At 38.3% G+C, this 22,375-nt stretch overlaps 1 protein-coding gene across 2 annotated transcripts; it reads right to left on the bottom strand.

Moving 5' to 3' along the window:
• Positions 1-16,501: 16,501 nt before the first annotated feature.
• On the bottom strand, positions 16,502-21,235 carry LOC146932904 (polygalacturonase At1g48100-like). Of its 2 annotated transcripts, XM_085704602.1 has the most exons (7): positions 21,132-21,235; positions 18,995-19,487; positions 18,623-18,790; positions 18,363-18,407; positions 17,685-17,892; positions 17,479-17,560; positions 16,502-17,262 (listed from the first exon to the last, which is right to left on the bottom strand). In XM_085704602.1, the coding sequence occupies exons 2-7, from the start codon at positions 19,397-19,399 to the stop codon at positions 16,755-16,757; spliced, it is 1,416 nt and encodes a 471-aa protein (XP_085560728.1). In that variant the 5' UTR covers positions 19,400-19,487; positions 21,132-21,235; the 3' UTR covers positions 16,502-16,754. The 2 variants fall into 2 exon arrangements, with proteins under 2 accessions (XP_085560728.1, XP_085560727.1); XM_085704601.1 differs by lacking the exon at positions 21,132-21,235 and having other exon boundaries at positions 18,995-19,584.
• Between the last annotated feature and the right edge of the window lie 1,140 nt (positions 21,236-22,375).

The following is a 22,375-nucleotide window of genomic DNA, read 5'->3' as shown; positions in this document are numbered from 1 at the left end:
TTCCAACAACCATTCAATAATCAATACCAATTCCCACCACAAAATAACCCCCAACAACCTAAAAATTCCCAAAGCACCGAAGAAACTTTGAAGCAATTCATACAAATGTCAATGGCTAACCAGAAGAATACCGACGCGTTAATCAAAGGCCTTGAAACGCAAGTTGGTCAGTTAGCACAACAAATGGCTCAAGGTCCTCCGCAAGTGGGAACTTTCACCGCGAACACTCAACCAAATCCTAAGGAGCATAACAAAGCATAGCAGTTAAAAGCTATTGCGACAAGGAGTGGTAGAGTGGTAGGTAAAGGGGTAGGTGAAGAGATTGTAGTTGAAAAGAAGGATGAAGAAGTTGTTAATGAGGAGGATATAGAGAAGTTCGAGGAGGATGTTGTGGAGATAGAGAAGGATGTGTATATAGAAAATAAAGAAGAATTAGTTGAAAAAGAAAAAAAATCAAAAAAGAGAACTAGTGGAACAAGAGGAGATGGAGAGGAAGAAGAAAGATGTGGGGAAAGATAAAGGCAAGAAAAAAGAAGTTGAGAAGCAAGTGGTGGCTCAACGCTTACCATACCCACATGCTCCATCGAAGAAAGATAAAGAGCGGCAATACGCAAGGTTTCTTGAACTCTTCAAGAAGTTGCAAATTGATATACCATTCTCAGAAGCCTTGGAGCAAATGCCGGTCTATGCTAAATTCATGAAAGACATCCTTTCCAAGAAGAGAAGAGTTAATGATGAAGAGACTATCCAAATTGATGCCAATTGTAGTGCTATTATTCAAAGAACGTTGCCTAAGAAAGAGCAAGATCCGGGAAGAGTCACTCTACCGGTAGCTATTGGCACAACACATGTAGGTAAAACACTACTTGATCTTGGATCAAGCATAAATCTCATGCCTTTGTCCGTTGCCAAAAGAGTTGGTGACCTTTGTATAAATCGGACTAGGATGATGTTGCAATTGGCCGAAAAATCCTTTGCAAAACCACTAGGTATGGCCGAAGATGTTCTTGTAAAAGTGGACAAATTTATTTTTTCGGCTGACTTTGTGGTTATGGATGTCGAAGAAGATGAGGATGTGTCTATCTTAATGGGAAGGAATTTCATGCAGACGGCTCGGATGATGATTGATCTTGATGATAATATCATGAAGGTTAAGGTAAATGATGAAGAGGTTACTTTCAACATCCGGGAAGCTTTGAAGTACTCAAAAGACAAGGGTGCATGTTTCAAAATGGATGCAACCGAAGAAGTCATCTTGACTACTCGGAAGCAATTGCACAATAGAACACCCCTTGAGAGTGCTTTGGTGGACGCGCTTAATGCTATTGACGAAGACAAAGCAAGAGCCATTGAAGAGTGTTTGAAGGAGCTAGATTCCTTGAAGGAGATTCTTCCTAATCAAGCCATTCTTGAAGATTTGAAAGAAGAATCCAAGGAAGAAGCAAAAGTTGATGACACCAAGGTAGAATTAAATGTTTTACCATCTAATTTGAAATATGTTTTTCTTGAGAAAGATGGTACAAAGCCGGTGATCATTAGTAGCTCCTTGTCCATCAATGAAGAAACAAAGTTGGTAGAGGTCCTCAAGGCCAACAAGGAAGCGATAGGGTGGAAGTTATCCGACTTGAAAGGGATAAGTCCATCTTATTGTATGCATAAGATTATGATGGAAGAAAATTACAAACCGGTAGCACAACCGCAACGCCGCTTAAATCCAAACATGAAAGAGGTGGTGAGAAAGGAAGTAGTGAAGTTGCTTGAAGCCGGCATGATCTATCCTATCTCGGATAGTGCTTGGGTAAGCCCGGTTCAAGTTGTTCCCAAGAAAGGAGGAATGACGGTGATCACTAATGATAAAGATGAGTTGATCCCAACTAGAACCGTCACCGGATGGAGAATGTGTATCGATTATAGAAGACTCAATCAAGCAACAAGGAAGGATCACTTCCCATTGCCCTTCATGGATCAAATGCTTGAAAGACTCTCCGGTCAATCCTTTTATTGCTTCCTAGATGGTTACTCCGGTTACAATCAAATCGCCGTGAACCCAGATGATCACGAGAAGACGGCTTTCACTTGCCCCTTTGGTATTTTTGCTTATCGAAGAATGCCATTTGGCTTGTGTAATGCACCCGCAACTTTTCAACGGTGTGTTCAAGCAATCTTCTCCAACTTTATTGGTAAATGCATGAAGGTGTTCATGGATGATTTCTCGGTTTTTGGTTCATCATTTGATATGTGTTTGAATAGCTTGGATATCGTGCTGAAGCAGTGTATTGAAACTAGCTTGGTGCTCAATTGGAAGAAATGTCATTTCATGGTTACCGAGGGTATTGTCCTTGGTCATAAGATTTCTTCAAAGGGTATCGAGGTAGACCAAGCAAAGGTCGATGTTATTGGAAAGCTTCCACCACCGGTGAATGTCAAAGGTGTTCGGAGTTTTCTTGGTCATGCCGGATTTTACCGGAGATTCATCAAAGACTTCTCAAAGATAGCAAAGCCTATGAGCAACTTGCTCAACAAAGATAAGTCTTTTATTTTTGATAATGAATGTCTTTTAGCATTTGAAACTTTGAAAGAAAGATTGACCACTGCACCAATAATCATTGCTCCTAATTGGAACTTAAATTTTGAATTAATGTGCGATGCAAGTGATTATGTTGTTGGTGCGGTCTTGGGTCAACGTAAGGACAAAATTTTTCATGCTATTCACTATGCAAGTAAGGTTTTAAATGAGGCACAAATTAATTATGCCACAACTGAGAAAGAATTACTTGCAATAGTTTATGCAATGGAGAAATTTCGTTCTTACCTTGTAAGTTCCAAAATTGTTGTCTATACTGACCATGCAGCTATCAAGTATCTCCTTACTAAGTCCGACTCAAAGCCAAGGCTCATCCGATGGATGTTGTTGCTTCAAGAGTTTGACTTAGAGATTAAAGATAAGAAAGGCACGGAGAATCTTGTAGCTGATCACCTTTCAAGGTTGACAAACAATGAGGTAACCAAGAATGAACCGGAAGTTTGTGAAGAATTTCCTGATGAAAGGTTGCTTGCAATCAATGTGAGACCGTGGTTTGCCGATATGGTGAACTACAAAGCAACCGGGTTCATTCTGGAAGATTTTGAATGGCAACAACGCAAGAAGTTCCTCCATGATGCTAACCACTATGTGTGGGATGAGCCTTACTTGTTCAAAATTAGAGCGGACAATCTCTTGCGTAGGTGTGTGGATGATGAAGAGGCAAAGAAGATCCTATGGCAATGTCACAATTCACCCTATGGAGGTCACTTCAACGGGGAAAGAACCGCCAGAAAGGTACTTCAATCCGGGTTCTATTGGCCAACTCTATTCAAAGATGCCAATACACATTGCAAGCATTGTGATGAGTGCCAAAGAACCGGATCAATGTCAAAGAGAAATGAGATGCCTCTACAACTCATCCTTGAAGTGGAAGTGTTCGATTGTTGGGGTATAGATTTTGTTGGCCCCTTTCCTTCTTCATATTCCAATGAGTACATCTTGGTCGCTGTTGATTATGTTTCAAAGTGGGTGGAAGTCGTAGCATCGCCTAAAGCCGATAGCAAGACGGTAGTGAAGTTCCTAAAGAAGAATATTTTCACCCGGTTTGGTACACCAAGAGTTCTTATTAGTGATGGAGGGTAACACTTTTGCAATGCACAACTTGCCAAAGCCTTAGATCATTATGGAGTCAAGCACAAGGTAGCATCACCGTATCATCCGCAAACAAATGGACAAGCCAAAGTTTCCAACCGAGAGGTCAAACGAATACTTGAGAAGACGGTCTCTACATCTCGGAAGGATTGGTCGGCTAAACTTGATGAAGCTTTGTGGGCATATAGGACTGCTTACAAGTCTCTTATAGGCCTCACTCCTTTCCAAATGGTCTATGGTAAATCTTGTCACTTACCGGTCGAGCTCGAACATAAAGCATTTTGGGCATTGAAGTTCCTAAACTTTGATCAAGAGAAGGCCGGTGAAAGAAGAAAAGTTCAAATGCATGAGCTTGAAGAATTGAGAAATCAAGCTTATGAATCTTCAAAGCTCTACAAAGAAAGGACCAAGAAATATCATGATAAGAAGATCATTCTGAGTCAATTCATGCCGGGGCAAATGGTGTTACTTTTCAATTCAAGACTAAGACTGTTTCCGGGCAAATTGAAGTCTAAGTGGTCCGGACCTTTCATGGTTAAAGAGGTCAAACCATATGGAGCTGTTGAACTTGAGGATCCAGTCACAAAAGCCAACTGGACAGTTAATGGGCAAAGGCTTAAGCCCTATTTCGGTGGTGAAATTGATCGGAGTATGTCGACGATTTCACTAATCGAACCATGATTTCTTCAAAATGCGTCGAGCTCATGACGTAAAACAAGCTCTTATTGGGAGGCACACCCAGTTTTGTAAGTATTTTTATGTTTATTGCATATAGTAGTAGTACATAAGCATTGAAAGCAAAAATGAAACAACTTTGAAAAACTGATCCTGAAGCCTCACGCCATTAGCGTATTTTTCGCTATTAGCGTGGGAGCTTCAGAGAGCTACGCTAATAGCGTGGTTTTGGTGTGAGGGAAAAATTTTTGTGGGCCCAAGGGGAGTAACTCCCCTTAACTTCCCACAACCCACTCCTCTTATTCCTTTTACGGTTTCATTCTTCCCTTTTTCACTCTCACACACAAAAACTTCTCTCACTCACACACTAACCCTAAAAATCAAACCCCTTTTCTTTTGGTTCAATTGGTTCCAAGCATTCATCTTTGCATCATTCATTCTTGCTTGCATCCAATCACTGCACTAACAGGTTTGATTCTCCTTCCTTTCCTTGTTCTTGAATTGAAAAATACATGTTTTGACATGATTAGCAATGGTTAGGGTTAGGGTTAGAATTTTGATTTGTGATTAGAGATTGTTCTTCATTGATTATAGTTTGAAAAGGAACAAGAATCATAACCCACATGCAACAAATATTCTGTTTTGGATCTATGACCCATTTGTAAATTTTTCAATAAAACAAGGGTTTGAATGATTTGTATGCAAATGTTGTGATTTTGATTCCTTTTCATGATTATATTGTGTTGTAGAGACATAGGATGAAACCTAGGGTTGAAAATTGCTGGTATGTGCTGTGAAATTGCAGGAACAAGAATTTTGAAAATTTGAAAATTGCAGGTACGAAGAAATACGCTAATAGCGAAATTTATGCTAATAGCGAAAATTTTTCCATAAAATTTCGCTATTAGCGTGGCAGGCGCTATTAGCGTGGTTCTTCATACTTGCCCAGATTTTCAAAATTTTTGATGTTTTTAAATGACCAATTCTAGTTTGTGCTAATATTTTCTATGCAATATGTTGGTTTTTCCTGGTTATTTTGCAGATGGCACCTAAAAACGCTGTAAAAACTACCGGGACCAAACGTCCAAGAGGAAAATCTGCCTCCACCTCAGCCACGCCTGTGATCCCTAACCGTTTTCCCACCCCTGCCCACTCTGCCAGGTTTAAAAAGATGGCACAATACAAAACCTGGCATGAGAAAACATTTGACATTCACCTAAATGGTGAACACTTAGATTTGCTCCACATTTTCACTGGTCGCAAGTGGACCAAACTCCTTGTTCCCGCAACTGAAATTAACACCGACCTAATCAAGGAGTTCTATTGTAATGCTGTTCCTGATGCCTCGCCCACCACCCTTGCTGATGTTTTCTCCTGGACTTCCTATGTCCGAGGGAAGCAAATCCCATTTGATAGGGATTCAATTTATGATTTCCTCGACAATGCCTTAGACCTTGAGCCATCACCTGATCCCACTGTGCCCACCTTATGTACTTATGCTAAGAGAAATGCTCAAGGAAACTGGAAGTATGAGCAAATTGAGCGGGATATCATGAACAAGGGTAGGTACTTTGTGAAGAATGACAAGGGAGAGATTAGGCATGCACTCACAAAGGAGATGACTGCTAAGGCCCGCTTAGTGTTCCAATTTCTTGTCCATAATGCTCTTCCCAGAGCCCATACATCCGATGCCCCAAAGGCCGTTCTACCACTCATTTGGTGCATTATGAAAGGAGTGCCGGTTGATATTGCTCGCATCATTGCCAATGAGATGAAAGGTGTGGCTTTGAAGGTTGCTACAGGTGCGAAGAAGGTTGCATTGTTCTACCCGGGACTTATCATGGGATTGCTTAAGGCCTATGGAGTGGCCATTTCTGGACCCTTTGATAAGATATTGAGGGGGCCATTACTGACACTTCTATTCGTACCTGGGAGAAAACAGAGCAGAGGGCAGCCCAATACCATTTCTCTGATGATGAGGGTGGCCCATCTGAGGGTACTGGTTCTTTTGATTTTTCAGGTTTGCAGACTTTCATGCTGGAGCAGCAGATGCATAACCAGTATGTGAGGGACCTGAACAACTTCTTAATGGATCAGAATGAGGCAATTTGGAGGAGCAACATGGGCATTCATCAGAACCTCTATAATGCTCACATGTATCCGGGAAATGCTGATTACCCGGTTATGACTCCTGACCAGTACCAGAGCTTTGTTCATTGGCCTGAGGGCAGGTCAGGACCTTATGTGGGGGTGGCAGATGCTGTGGATGATGAGGCTACACCTGATGATGCCGGAGGTGAAGATGTGGATGTGGATCTTGACATGGACGATGCTGGAGAGGATGATCAGTGATATCTTGGGTTTTTAGTGATGTTTTTTTCATTTTCGCTTTCGAACTCTATGATTTTTATTTCATGTTGGAACTTTTGTTAATTTGGTTGTATTTTGTACTATTTTGTACTCTTCGAGCACTGTGGTTTTTGGTGCTCGACTTGATACTTTGTTACTTTATGTTTTGGTTTAATAACTTATGCTTTGGATGAATAATTTTTGGTTTAAATCTTGCTTGCGTCTTTCAAAAGAAAATTGCTCATGAACATCAAAGTTTAAAGTGCTCCGAGGAGTCAACGTTTGAGCAAAAGCAGGTGAGTGATAATGATATTAATTGTGAGAAATCGTAAAGCCAAAGTATTGGTTTCCTGTTATTCTAGGTTTTTAATAAGAATTTGAAACTTGTACTTTGCACAAAATATATATCATTTAATTCTTGTCATAAACATAAATATTTTTGAACCACTTAGTACTTAACATAAATGTGAGGTAGCTTCAATCTATTGTATATATGCTGGAGACCGATAATCACCGTCTAACTTGTCTTAGTTATGTTAAATCTGATAATTATTTTGAATTGTTTGAAAGCATGGAAAGGATCAAGGCACTTTTTGAATTGAGAGTAACCTACTTGACCACATAAAGCCTACCTGTGAGAAGAGCGAGTATCTGATACCCCAATCTGAGCCAAATGAATCAAGTCCTCAAACATGAACTGTCAATATTCATAAGCACGATGCTCATTGAATTTGCCTGAAATTTTTCAAAAATCCAGTTCATGGTTGATTCTTATAGGACTTTGATATTTTTACTTTGTTGAACCCTTAACCTTTTTGTACTTTGTCCCTTGCCTTAGGATAGGGGAACATTCAATTAGAGTTTTGTTGTATTCAAGTTGGGGAGTAAAGGAGGCATTATATGTCAAGTTTATTGTAACAGCCCGGTGGGCCCCTCGCAAGGCACTGCACCCACCGCACTGCACTGTTACTCACAAGCTTAATCACTAGCCCCCTCACCATACTAGTGTTTTTGCCTCCCGTGGGAATCGAACCTAGTACCTGGGGATAAGTACTACTTCAATGCATTCCCACTACCAATTGAGCTAGTAGCTCAATTGGTAGTGGGAATGCATTGAAGTAGTACTTATCCCCAGGTACTAGGTTCGATTCCCACGGGAGGCAAAAACACTAGTATGGTGAGGGGGCTAGTGATTAAGCTTGTGAGTAACAGTGCAGTGCGGTGGGTGCAGTGCCTTGCGAGGGGCCCACCGGGCTGTTACATTTATGGTGAAATTGTTAAAATAACCTGACAACATTGAACCAAAGAAAAAGTTGTACATTTGAAAAAGAAAAGAAAAGAAAAGAAAAAGAAGAAAAAGAAAGAAAAAAAATCAAAAATAGAATAAGTTGTCAAGGTTATTGGTTTGATTGTTAATCACCAAAGGTTGTAATTATTGGTAGGGAAGATATTGGATTTCAAGTTGTGATACAAAGAATGTTCCTCTTTGATAGGCTTTCTGATCAATTGCCCCACATATGACATTTCTTTTGTAGCCCGGCCAAGTTATAACCCTTGAAAGACCTTTTGATCCATGCTTTTGTGCTTTTTGAGACGATATTTGGATGGACACCTAACTTAATCAGGATGTTAGCATGATTGTTGGATGTGTGTTCATTACCTCACTTATTGTTATCATAATATTGCATTTACTTTTAAAGAAGTGTGTTAGGTGTGGTTCATAGATAGTTATGTTTATGTTTTGAAGTTTATGATGTATAGTTTGTGCTTAGGACATTTTTCGCATTCTTAGTTTGCATCTAGAGTAGCGGAGGACTTCATGCTTGTCCACGCGATCATATTTGAATCACCATTTGTTTATTTTTGTTTTGAATTGTTTGACACCTTGTTGAAAACCTTGTCCAAAGCCTTGTTAGTTTCCTTTTCAATTGATTTGTTTGAGGACAAACAAAAAGCCAAGTTGGGGAGAGTTTGATAAGTGTTTAAAAGTGATATATTTCATATAGGAGTTTAGGCATTTTAGTGACTTGTTTTGCAAGATTCTCCATGAAAAACTCCAAATATTATGCAAATATGTCATTTATGCTTTTGAGCCTTATTCTACCCTTTTTGTGCAGGAAAATACAAGCAAGGAACAAGAAACGTCAAAGTTCAAGCAAGCTACGCTATTAGCGTGTGATACGCTAATAGCGTGAGCAAAAGATGCCAAAGCCCAGAGAGATACGCCATTAGTGTACCTGGGGCGTGATCCTGGTGCACTCTTGAAGAATACGCTATTATCGTATACTGAGCTATTAGCGTACAAGCTCCAGAGAGCTACGCCATTAGCGCACCTGGAGCGAAGCTGGTCATGAAGAAACACGCTATTAGCGTGGGTTACGCTATTAGCGTAAAAGCTCCAGAGGGACACGCCATTAGCGTAGATGGAGCATACTTTTATCTTCATTTGGTACCCCTGATTTCTTTGTTAAAAAATTCTAATAATATGATTATGGCTACACCGTTATTTTAGTTGCCTCTGTACACTTAAAATTTTAGGATCGATCGGATTACACATGTGATTGAGTTTTGTCCTGAGAATACAATTTTGGGTTAAAATAATTTTTTAACCCTTCAAATATAACAAATCTCGATTTTAGTCCCTAAAAAATAGAATGTTTTCATCCTTCTAAAATTTTCATATTCGTTTTTAACATGTGATGATCATTTCATTGTTGAAGAAATTCAATGTACAACAAAACTAGAACCTATATGCCTAAATCAACTTCACGTATTTGAGAATTTTGAAATTTTAGGGTTTGTTCAACCTGAATAATTATAGGCCCTTGTGTAATTTATTAGATGCTGAAGGTACTAAAATGACAAAGAAAGAGAGGAACCAAATGAATTAAGAGAAGAGAGACGATAACACAATTTTTTTTATACTAGTTCGCAACAATAGTTGTCACATCTAGTTGTCTCGGTACGTTTGAAGACTTAATAATTAACTTATGTATTGTTTGCTCTACCTCTTCAGGCATTATAAGTATTCGATTAACAACACTGATATTTGCCTAAAAAGCTGCCCAAAAATGTCAACAATGAAATTTTTCATTACTCTATCCAAACAAAAATATTTACAAATAAAAGTAGCTCAATTGAATCATTTAGATTGTATAAATTTTTTAAAATTTACAGTTACTTCATCCAAACATGTTGGTTGCACAAAGTATTTCTGATAAATGAAAATGGGATACCAACAAGATATTTAGATTTTTTTTTTATCAACAAGATATTTAGGATTACCTTAGCTAAATTATGTTTGTTGCAACTTTTGTTACAAAAATCAAATTACTCTACGCTACCTTTTGAATTTGGCAATTGGGCGTATCAAGGACCCTTCACTAGGGGATCAAAACATGAGAGATTACGAGAGACTGAGAGACGGAAACCCTTGGTTCTCTCAAGGGCAACCGCGCCGGAGCAATGCGACGGCGGTGAGGCACACAGGGGGGGAAAGGGGTCCAGCCAGGGTGGCAGATATCGGGGGGGATAGGGGAAATTGGTCTGTGGTGAGGTCTAGGAAGAGGAAATCGACGGAACTGGAGCATAGAGGAAGAGACAGGTCAAGGGGAGACGACGGACACGGTAAGGCTGCGATAGGTCAAGGACAAGCAAGACAACAGGTTTACAATCAGGCTTCGAAGGCTGATCATCGAGCTAGGCAGGCAGATGGGGGTAGGGTTAACGGAAAGGTATTCAATTATGGAGGTGGAAGAATCGCTTCAGCAGAGTGGCATGAAAATGGTGCAGTTGTGTCAGCCTTAGGATGCAAAACGTCATTCTATGTCACCAATTTCCCGGACAACACACCGTTGTTTCGGTTGCAACAATCATTTGAGGTATGTGGTATTTTAACTGATGTTTATGTTGCAAGGCACCGTAATGCGAGAGGTCAAGAATTTGGTTTTGTTAGATTTGCAAATGTGAAAAACTTAGAAAAATTATTACAAGCTTTGAATAATGTCTGGCTTGGGGACTGTCGAGTATGGGCAAAGGAAGCTAGGTTTGCTCATAATGATATGGTTGTTAACAATGAGTATTCAGCGGTGAGGAGGGATGTTGGTGCGGTTCGGTTGAGGGAGAATAAGATGGGTGAGGGTGAAAAACATGTCAGGTTGGGGTTACCGGTGTTGGAGAAGAAGGGTGAGGGAGTCAATAAGGCGAGTGTTGACAAGGTTGTGGAAAAGGCACGAAGGGAGGAGGTGAAGGAGGGTAGACTTAATGGGGAGGTGAAGGAGGATGGGAGAGGGAATGTGTTGGCAAGGCGGATGGTGGTGAGTGAGGGAGGACGGTCTGTTAAGAAATTCAAGGTGACGGGGAAACAGACAGTTATGGCTGATACAGTGGATGACAAACAGCTTCAAAAGGATCAGTTAACAACAACATTCATCCCTTCTTTTTCGACTCGCGAAGAAGATAGGAAATGGGCCAATGAAGGTATGGTGGCGTCTGTTATAGTTGGCGACTCGGCGGTGGATATTCAACAACGAATTGAGGATGCTGGCTTTGTTGGAGTAGTTGTCACTCCTTTGGGGGGTGATAGAGTGTTCCTCCATTGCCAAGATGGGGAGGATATTTGGCAAGTTTTTAATGGTGCACTTCATTTCTTTGGGATGCTATTTTCAAACATTCACAAGTGGTCGGAAAAGGACATTAGATATGAACGTGGTGCGTGGATACGATTGTATGGCATTCCTGTACATGCTTGGCATGAAGCTTTCTTTCGGTTATGTGTAACTGGTGTTGGACGTTTCATTCATGCTGATGAGTGCACTGTGGACAAGGCTCGGTTGGATTTTGCGCGTGTTCTTGTATCGACACCTATTATTGAGATTGTTAATAAGTCAGCTGATTTTTTTATTGACGGAAGAAAATATGTTATCAAATTGGTGGAGGAATGGGGGTGTAATCTGGGGGAGGATGCTTTCATGACGGAGGTCGATACCGAATCTAAGCCGGAAACATTATCCCAACATAATGATGTCGATGGTTTAGAAGAGGTCCAAGGTGAATGGGAACTTGATGACTTAGTGAATTATTTACATAATGATTGGAGTCAACATGAGGTTAGAAAACAGGAACTAAGGAAATCATCCGAGTCTTTGTCACCGAAGAATGTCATTGGAAAGGATGGGAATGAATTTTTTCAAGTTCAGCTATCATCGGTGTTGGAACCAGTGGCGCAGCCACTTGAAGAGGAAAATAGCACTTCGAGGGAGAATGATCATGCAAGTACCAATAGTAGGCCGCAAGCTTTAAATCACAATGGCCCTTGGAGCATTGATTAGATTAAGAATCACAAGCCAAATAATAATGAAGGGTTTGTTTTTTCTTCTGTACGTGATGATGTTACCAATGTTCACAAGGTTAAGGACTCATCAAAAGATGCTAATTCCTATTTGATCAAGAAGAAAGGAGGGCAAGGTAAGCAAACTATCGGTTTTATGAAGAAAATTGCGAGGATGTCTGTTAAAGAGAGAAAGCAAATAATTCATATTTTGAAGAAACAAAAGCACAAAATTAATAGACAAGAGGACGAAGGTAGAAATATTTCAGCTTCAGCGAAGGTAACGTCTTCGGATTGTTCTAAAAATTCAAAAAATTCTACTTCATCTGTTAACAAAGATGTGGAAAACTGGATGGTATTACATGGGAATAAAGAGGAGAAGGCGGCGGATGTTAGGGAAGTGGGGAGGGTAGTGGGTTTACATTATCATTGTGACACTACAAATAGTTTTCAACTTTTATCCAAGGAGGGAAGGAGAGAGTGGAGGGCGGCCGGAGGTTGTGATATTGGGTGTTTGAAAGGAGGGGGGTCCGAGGGTGTTGTAGAGGAGTGAGCCGGTTGGAGGTGAGGGAGTGGGTAGGGGTGGATGGTGGTTTTAATGAAGGTCATTAGTTACAATGTGAGGGGTTTAGGAGGTGGAGAGAAAAGGGTGGAGGTTAGGCGTCTTGTTGGTGAGAAGAAACCGATGGTGGTGTGTATTCAAGAGACTAAAATGTCAGTGTTGATAGATACTGTGATTAAGTCAGTTTGGGGAGACTCTCCGTGTGGTTATTCTTTTCAACCATCGGTTGGTGCTTCAGGTGGATTGGTTACGGTGTGGAATTCGACGAGGATTAATGTTTGGTTTTCTATGAGTTTTGGGCATGTTCTTGTTATTAAGGGGACGGATATTGTTACGGCGGAAGATTTTGTTATTTGTAATGTGTACGCGCCATGTGATTTGGAGGCAAAAAAATTATTGTGGAATCGTTTGCATTCTATTGTCAGCAACAATTCGAATGTGTGTTTATGTGTCTGTGGAGACTTTAATTCTGTTCGGTGCCCGGATGAGAGAAAAGGCAGGGCCGCTGTATTTAGGCAAATGGAAGCGGATTTTTTTAACCAATTTATTACTGATAGTTTTCTTGTCGACTTGCCTCTCTGTGGTCGGTTATTTACTTGGTACAAGGGTGATGGAATTTCCATGAGTAGGCTGGACCGCTTCTTGTTATCAGATAAATGGTGCCAAAAGTGGCCAAATTGCATACAAGTTGCGTCTCAGAGGGGCCTTTCTGATCATGTGCCGGTAACGTTACTTGTGGACGATGCTAATTGGGGGCCTCGGCCTCTTCGGATGCTTAAATGCTGGTCTGATTTTAATGGGTATGGTGACTTTGTTTGTGACAAGTGGAGGTCTTTTAATGTTCAGGGATGGGGCGGGTATGTGCTGCAACAAAAATTTAAAATGATGAAAGCTTGTTTGAAGGATTGGCATAATCTTCACACTCAGAATCTGGATGGAAAAATTTCAGAAATTAAAAATCAAATTGCTGCTTTTGATTCTAAAGGAGAGTTGTCAGATCTTCAGGATGTTGAGGTTAGAGAGCTCCATGATTTAACTGCTCAGTTGCATTTAATGGCGAAGACCCAGCATAGTATTCAGTGGCAAAAGTCTCGCATGACTTGGTTAAAAGAGGGGGACGCGAATTTCAAATTTTTCCATGGGTACATGTCCGGGAGAAGACGCAATAATGCTATTCACATGGTGTCTGTTGACGGTGTTAGTGTGGAAGGGGTGAATAATATTCGTGAGGCTGTTTTCAAGCATTTTTCTACTCATTATAAGGTGGTTGGTGCTAATCGGCCAGGTGTGGCTGATCTTCCTTTTCGTAAACTGACTTTTGGCGAGGCGGGTAATCTTACAAAACCTTTTACTCTGGAAGAAATAAAACAGGCGGTTTGGGATTGCGATAGTAACAAAAGTCCAGGTCCTAATGGTATCAGTTTTGGTTTCATTAAGGAATTTTGGGATCTTTTACAAGCCGACTTTCTGCGGTTCATGATGGAATTTCATCGCAACGGCAAATTGTCTAAAGGTTTAAATTCTACTTTCATTGCCCTGATTCCGAAAGTTAACAGTCCTCAACGACTTAATGATTTCAGGCCTATTTCTTTGGTCGGGTGCTTATATAAAGTCTTAGCCAAAGTTCTTGCTAACAGACTCCGGCTAGTTGTGGGAAGTGTGGTATCTGAATCTCAATCAGCGTTCGTCAAAGGCAAGCAAATTCTAGATGGGATTTTAATTGCCAATGAAGCGGTAGATGAAGCGAAGAGGTTGAATAAAGAGCTGCTTTTGTTTAAAGTCGACTTTGAGAAGGCTTATGATTCAGTTGATCTTCGGTACCTTAATGCAGTAATGGTTAATATAAACTTTCCAACAATGTGGCGTAAATGGATTTTAGAGTGTGTGGGTTCAGCAACGGCGTCGGTGTTAGTTAACGGGTGCCCGACAGATGAGTTTCCTATTGAACGGGGCCTTCGTCAAGGAGATCCTCTGTCTCCTTTTTTATTTCTTTTGGCCGCTGAAGGGTTTAATGTCATTATGAATAAGGTGGTGGGGGCGCAGCTCTTTCCTGGTTACGCTATGGGTAGTGGTAATGAGGTTAATTTAACTCATCTCCAGTTCGCGGACGACACTATTATTATTGGTAACAAAAGTTGGTTGAATGTCCGTACTATGAGGGCGGTGTTGTTGTTGTTTGAAGAAGTATCGGGATTGAAGGTAAATTTTAATAAAAGCATGTTGACTGGTATTAATATCCCTGATTCTTGGTTGGCGGAGGCTGCTTTGGTTATGAATTGTCGTAGGGGAAGTGTTCCGTTCGTTTACTTGGGCTTGCCTATCGGTGGTAATCTGACGAAACTCTCTTTTTGGAAACCTGTTGTCGATCGCATTGTATCTCGCTTATCGCAGTGGAACAACAACTTCCTTTCTTTCGGTGGTCGTCTGGTTCTCTTGCAGTCTGTGCTCTCCTCTCTTCTGGTTTACTTTCTTTCCTTTTTCAAAGCCCATGCAGGTATAATTTCTTCTATTGAATCTATTTTCAAAAAAAAAATTTGGGGGGGATGTGAGGAAAATAGGAAAATTGCATGGATCAAATGGGAGTCTATTTGTACTCCAAAGGATGTTGGGGGGTTGGGGGTTAGGCGGATAGGTGCTTTTAATTTAGCATTATTAGGGAAATGGTGTTGGAGGATGTTGACTGATAAGGAGGGGTTATGGTATAGAGTTCTCAAAGCTCGGTATGGTGAGGTAGGGGGTGGTTGTAAGAGGGAGGGAGGAATAGTTCGACTTGGTGGCGGATGATATCTAGAGTGAGGGAGGGTGTCGGTGAGGGAGTTGGGAGGTGGTTTGATAATAACACTCGTCGGGTAATTGGTGATGGTAGAGATTCTATGTTTTGGTATGACACGTGGGTGGGGGAAATGCCTTTGCGGGTCAGATTTCCCCGTCTTTTCGATTTAGCGGTGGATAAGGAGTGTAAGGTGGGAGAGATGTGGAGGTTAGGGTGGGGGGAAGATGGTGCGGCGTGGGTGTGGCGCCGTCGTTTGTTGGCATGGGAGGAGGAGAGTGTGAGGGAGTGCTCGCTGTTACTTCACAACATTGTTTTGCAGGTAGAAACAAATGATACATGGAGCTGGTTACTGGACACTACTAGGGGTTATACTGTCAGGGGCGCATACAATTTTATTACTACCACAGGTGTTCCGGTGTCTAGTCCAGCTGTCGATGTGTGGCACAAACAGATTCCCACCAAGGTGTCTATGTTTGCGTGGCGTCTATTTCGGAACCGGTTACCTACTAAAGACAATTTGGTGCATAGGCGTGTAATCCAACCAGAAAATGCGGTTTGTGTTTTTGGTTGCGGACTTCAGGAAACAACAAATCATCTATTCTTGGAGTGCACTTTTTTTAGATCTCTTTGGTATCAAGTTTGTGATTGGCTATGTATATCTTCGGTGTTGCCTAGTAACCTTCGTCAGCACTATCATCAGTTTACTAATATGGCGGGGTTGCCTAAAGTTACTTATCTTTTCCTTAGAGTAATTTGGTTTGCTTTTGTTTGGTTGTTATGGAAGGAGAGGAATAACTGTGTATTCCAAAATGCGGTGTTTTCCTCTTCTGGTATGCTTGAGAAGGTGAAACTTAATTCTTTCTTATGGCTTAAAGCAAAACAGGCGACGTTTCAATTTAGTTATCATGAGTGGTGGAAACATCCAATTCATTGTATGGGTGCCCACTTGTAATTATCATTTGTCTGTTTTGTTTGGTGCCCTTGTTTGTTAGCACCTTGTTTGTGTAAATACTCTTGGGTGGCTCTCCCTTTGCACGCCTTGTGCGGGGTGACCCATTGTTGTTTATAATATATCATTTTAGTTTGTCAAAAAAAAACAAGATATTTAGATTTAAAGGGAACAAAAAGCGTATACTATTTTAGCCACATAATAATAAGTATAAATGTTAAATCATGCTTTCACAATGTAGGTCCAAAAAAATGAACCAATTCAGCAACTCATCGCTCACTATGGGAAAATACACCCAAATAGGGACGAATCCTAAGATGCACACATAAAAAAAACCATAACAATCAAAACATATAATTGTTCTCACAACTCTATACCTAATGTAATATATAATATATATCTTCTACCTAATCAACCAAATTTGGACTAATACATCATTAACTAATTACTACATTGATATGTAGAAAGATCACCCACAGTCTCAGGGTCACCTTCCCTTAAACAATTAATTGGAGGTATAGTCAAAGTCTCTTGATCTCCATAAGCATTCCAACAAAAAGGGTCATCCAACAATTCACCTTCAAATGGCAAAAGCTCAACCTCAGAGAGTGTTATGTTTGTACAAGCAACAGTGTCACTACAAGCAAAATGAATAGGAGCAGTTCTAACATCATATGTACCCTTAATGTTTTTGTAGGACACATCATTAACATGTACTGCTGATGTTTGATTTAGACATTCCTTTGTCAAACAATAGTATTGGTCTATAAGGATGCAGTTTCCTACATTCTCCATTTGTATGTTCTCAAATTTTAAATTTGACACAGATCCCATTCCACCTTGCCATGTCTTTATTCTTAGTCCATTGTCTGATTCTCTTATGACTGTGTCACGGACGGTTAAGTTTGAGACACATGCTTGGGAATTGTGCACACCAAGACTTCCTATGCTGTACAAAATTAACAAAACATTAAGTTTAGTGACTCATGCTGATATGTGCATGTACTACTAGAAAAAATAAAATTGACTATCAAAATTTTGTCAATAGTTTAATATTTTGAATAGAAAAATTAGGATCTGGTATTATAGCAAACCATGTTGTTTCACTTGGTAGTGACACTAATTTTTATTAATCAACAAAATAAGAATAGATTATGTAATGTACCTAATCCCGTGGCTAGGACCACAAGTTACACCAGCTATTTCCACATTTGAAGTCCCGGGTCCAATTGAAATGCAATCATCACCTGTTCAAATCATGTTATTATATTAAGCTGCTTGCTTACATAAAAATGGTAAAATTAATAAAATTAACATAGAAACAAAGTATCAAACAGGGTAAGTAAATATTGGATTATAGCCATTAATTACCATTGCTTATTAAGGAGTTGTATATCCCAACATCTTGTGAGTTTTCAACATGGATTCCATCAGTGTTGGGGCTAAGTTTTGGTGCAGAAATGGATAACATATTGATCATTACTCCTTGGCAGCCATTAAATATCATGTGGAACTGAGGACTGTTTTGAATTTTTAGTCCATTCACATACAAATTGGAGCTCATGAAGAACCGTATCATCTATAGATATGAAAATTAAAAACAACTTTAAGACACTAGCTAGTAATATATATTATTGAATTAAATAAGTTTTTCTTCCCCTAAAAATAAAACGAATTTTAATTTTAGTCCTTAAAAATAAAAATAGGATATTTTTGTCCCTCGAAAATTTTTGTTTCATTTTTTGTCCCTAATTGATATAATTTTGACATTTCTTTAATATAACATGGACTCAGGGGGTGGAGATACATTGAATACATCTGAAACATAAAAATGATCATAATTATGTTGACATTAGCATAAACATAAATCGGTCATTAGGGACCAAAAACAAAATGGAAAATTTTGATAGGAAGAAAACATCTCGTTTTTATTTTTATCGACTATATAATCAAAAATTTCTATATTTTTACGATAAAAAAATTTATTTCACCCTATATTAATTACATATAGAATGTTATTTAATGACTGAGCTGAATGGTTTTACTCACAGCTGGACTTCCACATGGTCCTGACAAAGTTTTTCCATCTGGACCCTGAAAATGCCAAGTTTTATTTTTGGTTAGTGGTGTGTATCAATCAACATTAGATGCATATATACAACAATAGTAATAGAAATTAATTTGTACACATTCACCGTGTAAAACAAATTACACTATAATGTCGCTTTCTTAAATTAGTTTTTAAAATATCTCTATAAATAAATATTTACATGGTGAGATATGCTTGAATAATGTTCAAAAAAGTTTACCCTGTGAGGTTTGCAGGGAAGATCCCACCATTGATCTCCATTTCCTTCAATGGTTCCTGTACCATTAAAACTCATTTGGTCAAGTTTATAGAACACAAGCCATTGATTTCTGCTATCTGCCTCTGGCCATGAATCAGGTCCATCTGGTGCCATTAGCATACCATCCACCTGATTACATTTCAATTTTGTTAATAATTTCATATTATTATAATAGTAAGAATATTTCGCACTAACGTTAAACCAGTTTTACACATACGTCCAATCATATTTTATTAAGTTGATATTTATGCATTTAAGAAATAATAATTTGTTTGTAACAAAATAAATGATATATATGGTGAAATTAGAAATTGAAAAAGTTATCTTACTTACTTGAAATACTAATCCTGGTTTGCATGGACCTGAAAAAATAATTGAAGTGATCATAAAAGTGTAATTTTCTGGAACCAGAAGAACTCCTGACTCTACAGCACAAGCTGCTTTCCATGCTTTCTTGAATGCAGGTGTGTCATCAGCTGAACCATCTCCAATTGCTCCAAATGATGTAACATCGAAAATACAGTCCGAAGACGAATCCCGAGGATCATTTGGATAAGGGTCAGAAGGAACACTAGGAGAAGAGTTGGAAGGATTTTCTGGATCATTTGAAGACTTAGAAGGAACAAGGGAAGATACTTTCTTTTGCTTGGTGTGAAAGTGGTTCCTTCCATCCACATTTCTCAAATTAAATATTATAAAGGTAATCCAAAGAATAAATAGTCCATGAATGAGATCCATATGGGAAGTTCAAAATTTGTATGTGCCAATATTGTGCTACAACAAAATGTTGCTAAATTATTGTTTCAATATATAGAGACAAAAATTCCTGTTTCAGAAATATTTGTGTTAAAGATAATTGGAAGAGATTGAAATTGAAGAAAGAAGAATGGCTAAGGTCTATTGTTAAAACATAGCACATTGATGATTGGTCTAGCAAGGATCATCTCTTATTTATACTCAAAAAACTTACTATATGATTGTTCATAAATGGTTGCCACGTGTCAAGTTTGTGTTGGTTAAAAGTATATTAGGATGTGAGGTGTCAAGGATACGAGTGGAGGCTTTTGAAAGCACTTTTGGAGGTTTAGTAGGGTTTATTTTGGTCCTCAAGTTCAATATTTTTCTTTGTAGCTATTACAATGTTCACTTTTTTTATTTGTGGTCCCTCGTACTTTGGTTGGTTCTCTTCTTATACTTCAAAAATACAATACACTTACTATTATTTTCTCTCCTATATATTCCTATATCGGTGAATATTACGTTTTCAGAAAATTCCAAATCACATCATATGAGGCCTAAAGTTTATAAAAAATGGAGCAAATAAAGTACAAACTATACTTCTTTTAATTTTCTCTTTATTTTTAAATTGCTTTTGTTTAAACGAATAAAACTATGAGAATACACATGCATTCCTTTGTGTACAAAAAATTATTTGAACCTTAAGAAAACAGTGAAAACTTTTAGCTTATATATACTCTAATAATTAGTTGGTCAATTTAATAAACAGGCTAGCATATGAATATATTGTTGGAGAAAATAAGAAAAAGTAATAAACCACTCATAAAACTGGTGCCTTTAATTTTGTTCATTAAGATTTAAGCATGTAACATGTTTCTCTGTGGTTTCCCCTGGTAAGTAAGAAGCCAACAGACACATGCAGCTTCAGAAAAACAAAACCAATGGTATATTATACTGCATGTGTAGCATATATTTCTATAGGTTGAAATAATTAAGGACAATACGTACAGTATCAGATTTAGTGATTAAGTAACAGCTAATTAGCATCATGATGGATCAATTAATACATGTAAACTTTTATGGTAAATCACAATCAACCACCATTCTAATTTGAGCTAATCAAAACTTATCTTTCCATTTTATGAACTAGAAACTTTATTTTGCTTGCAAAATTAGTTAATCAAAGTATCAAACTATCATATCACCTTATCCTTAGGACAGGACTCTACAAAATTTTAAAGCAACATACACATAATTGAATTATCCTATAATACATTCATATCGTTATGATAAATACTTGCTTGTACGTGCTGTTTTGATATATATGAACTTAATATTTCCACTAAAAAGTGAACACGTATATATGTATGGGAAATTCATGAATTAAAAATAGCAAGTCCAAAATTGGTGAATATGGTATTGATATCAATCTCGTGACTCTTTGTTGTTGTTTAGCTTGTTGTGGCCAAGGAATTGTATAGGCAACATATATTAGGTGGGAGACAACAAAAATTGAATCATTCACGGGTAGAATATTTTTGAATAAATGCCAAAGTATATTTTCTATAAAAAAAAAAAAAATAGTAATGATGATGAATGAGTGAGTGACCCTAGCTCTCTATCTATACATTATCTATATATCACATTAATTACCACTACCACTCAATACCAAATAATGAAGATCATATTAATTGAAAAAGCATAATATAAAACTTTATATATATGAATTCACCTGATGATGAGTGTTTCTTTCTTTTTTTTTTTTTTGTTGCTAAGTTTGTAATGTAGTAGTCGACGTGTGTAATTGCAAAATGTGGTGCAAATAGAATGAGTTGGGGTTTGAGTGTGAAGAGGGTTATGGTTTTATAAGATAGAAAAATTAGTGGAACTATTGAGCATGCATGCGTGCATGTTTGTCTTAACATGTCACGTGTGTAGTAGCATATATCACTCACTCTCACGGGTTGTGGTGAAAGAGAGGATTCTAGCTGAATCAAACAAACACAGATCGTAAGGTAAGTTATTATTATTAACAGAAGAAAAATTGGTAATAAGAATTAAACTTTGATTCTAGGATGCGACGAAATTCTTTGTGCTCTGACACTAAGATACCACTGTGCGGTTCTCATCTTAGACAAGTGTCATTCAACAACATCACGAGCTAAGTTACTGGTTCATTGTCTCATAAGTGGGACCATCCAATGCCACCATGATTCATAGGGGGAGGGAGACTGAACGATTTATGGGTGCATATATGTTTGTTATCAAGGCGGGATGGATAAAATCATACTACCATTTTGTCAAACAACATACATATTCACCTCTCACCACATTTTCATATGATCCATTGAATATATAGAGCATTGCTATTTATCTAGAGAGTTTTTATCGAGAATTTATCAAGAAAATGTTTCAAATTAATTAAATTTGTTATTTGTCGGAAATCAAGGGAGGTAATGGTGTGTAATTAAGGAAAGGTGTTAGCAAATACACTATCTTGAAATTTTCTTTATAAATTTTGTCACTGTATCTATCATTTCCCAAATATATGTACCCCAATTATGCATTTAATGCATGCAAGTGAATTAGAACTTGAGTGAGGAATGTCAAATTAACTACGACAAGAATAAACTGACTTAAGTTGGTTTTATGGTATTGACTTAGGATATTGAAGTGTGTTCATCTCAAATTTTTAAGTTGATTCTCTTCGATACCAATTTTAATAGACTAATTTGACTTCTTAAAAAAAACTACTAGAGGAATAAGATAACGATGATTGCAAAAATATTGTTAAAGCTTGTGTATACACATACACACCCTAACACTCGGTCTTATGTTCAACATAACTCTATTGGTTTAAGTAAATTGAATGTTACAACAATCTCTTTTGAACATTTCTTTTTTTTGTTTGATGCTGATATTAGAGAATTTTCTACTTTTGTAATCTGTTTTCTTTTACGGGTTTTGGCCTTCTAT

This window comes from Medicago sativa, chromosome 4 (assembly GCF_051527215.1).
Source record: "Medicago sativa cultivar Bolivia chromosome 4, Bolivia_mono, whole genome shotgun sequence".
NCBI lineage: Eukaryota > Viridiplantae > Streptophyta > Magnoliopsida > Fabales > Fabaceae > Medicago > Medicago sativa.
The sequence above is the reverse complement of the archived record's forward strand: the minus strand, read 5'-3'. Positions and strand labels throughout refer to the sequence as shown.

Bases quoted from the DNA above. Each gene is read 5' to 3' on its own strand.
- LOC146932904 (XM_085704602.1), bottom strand. From the start codon at position 19,399: ATGGATCTCATTCATGGACTATTTATTCTTTGGATTACCTTTATAATA. The intron at 17,893-18,362 runs GTGAGTAAAACC...TCATATCTATAG, and splicing joins GACCATGTGGAAGTCCAGCT to ATGATACGGTTCTTCATGAG. The intron at 17,263-17,478 runs GTACATTACATA...AATTTTGTACAG, and splicing joins GGTCCTAGCCACGGGATTAG to CATAGGAAGTCTTGGTGTGC.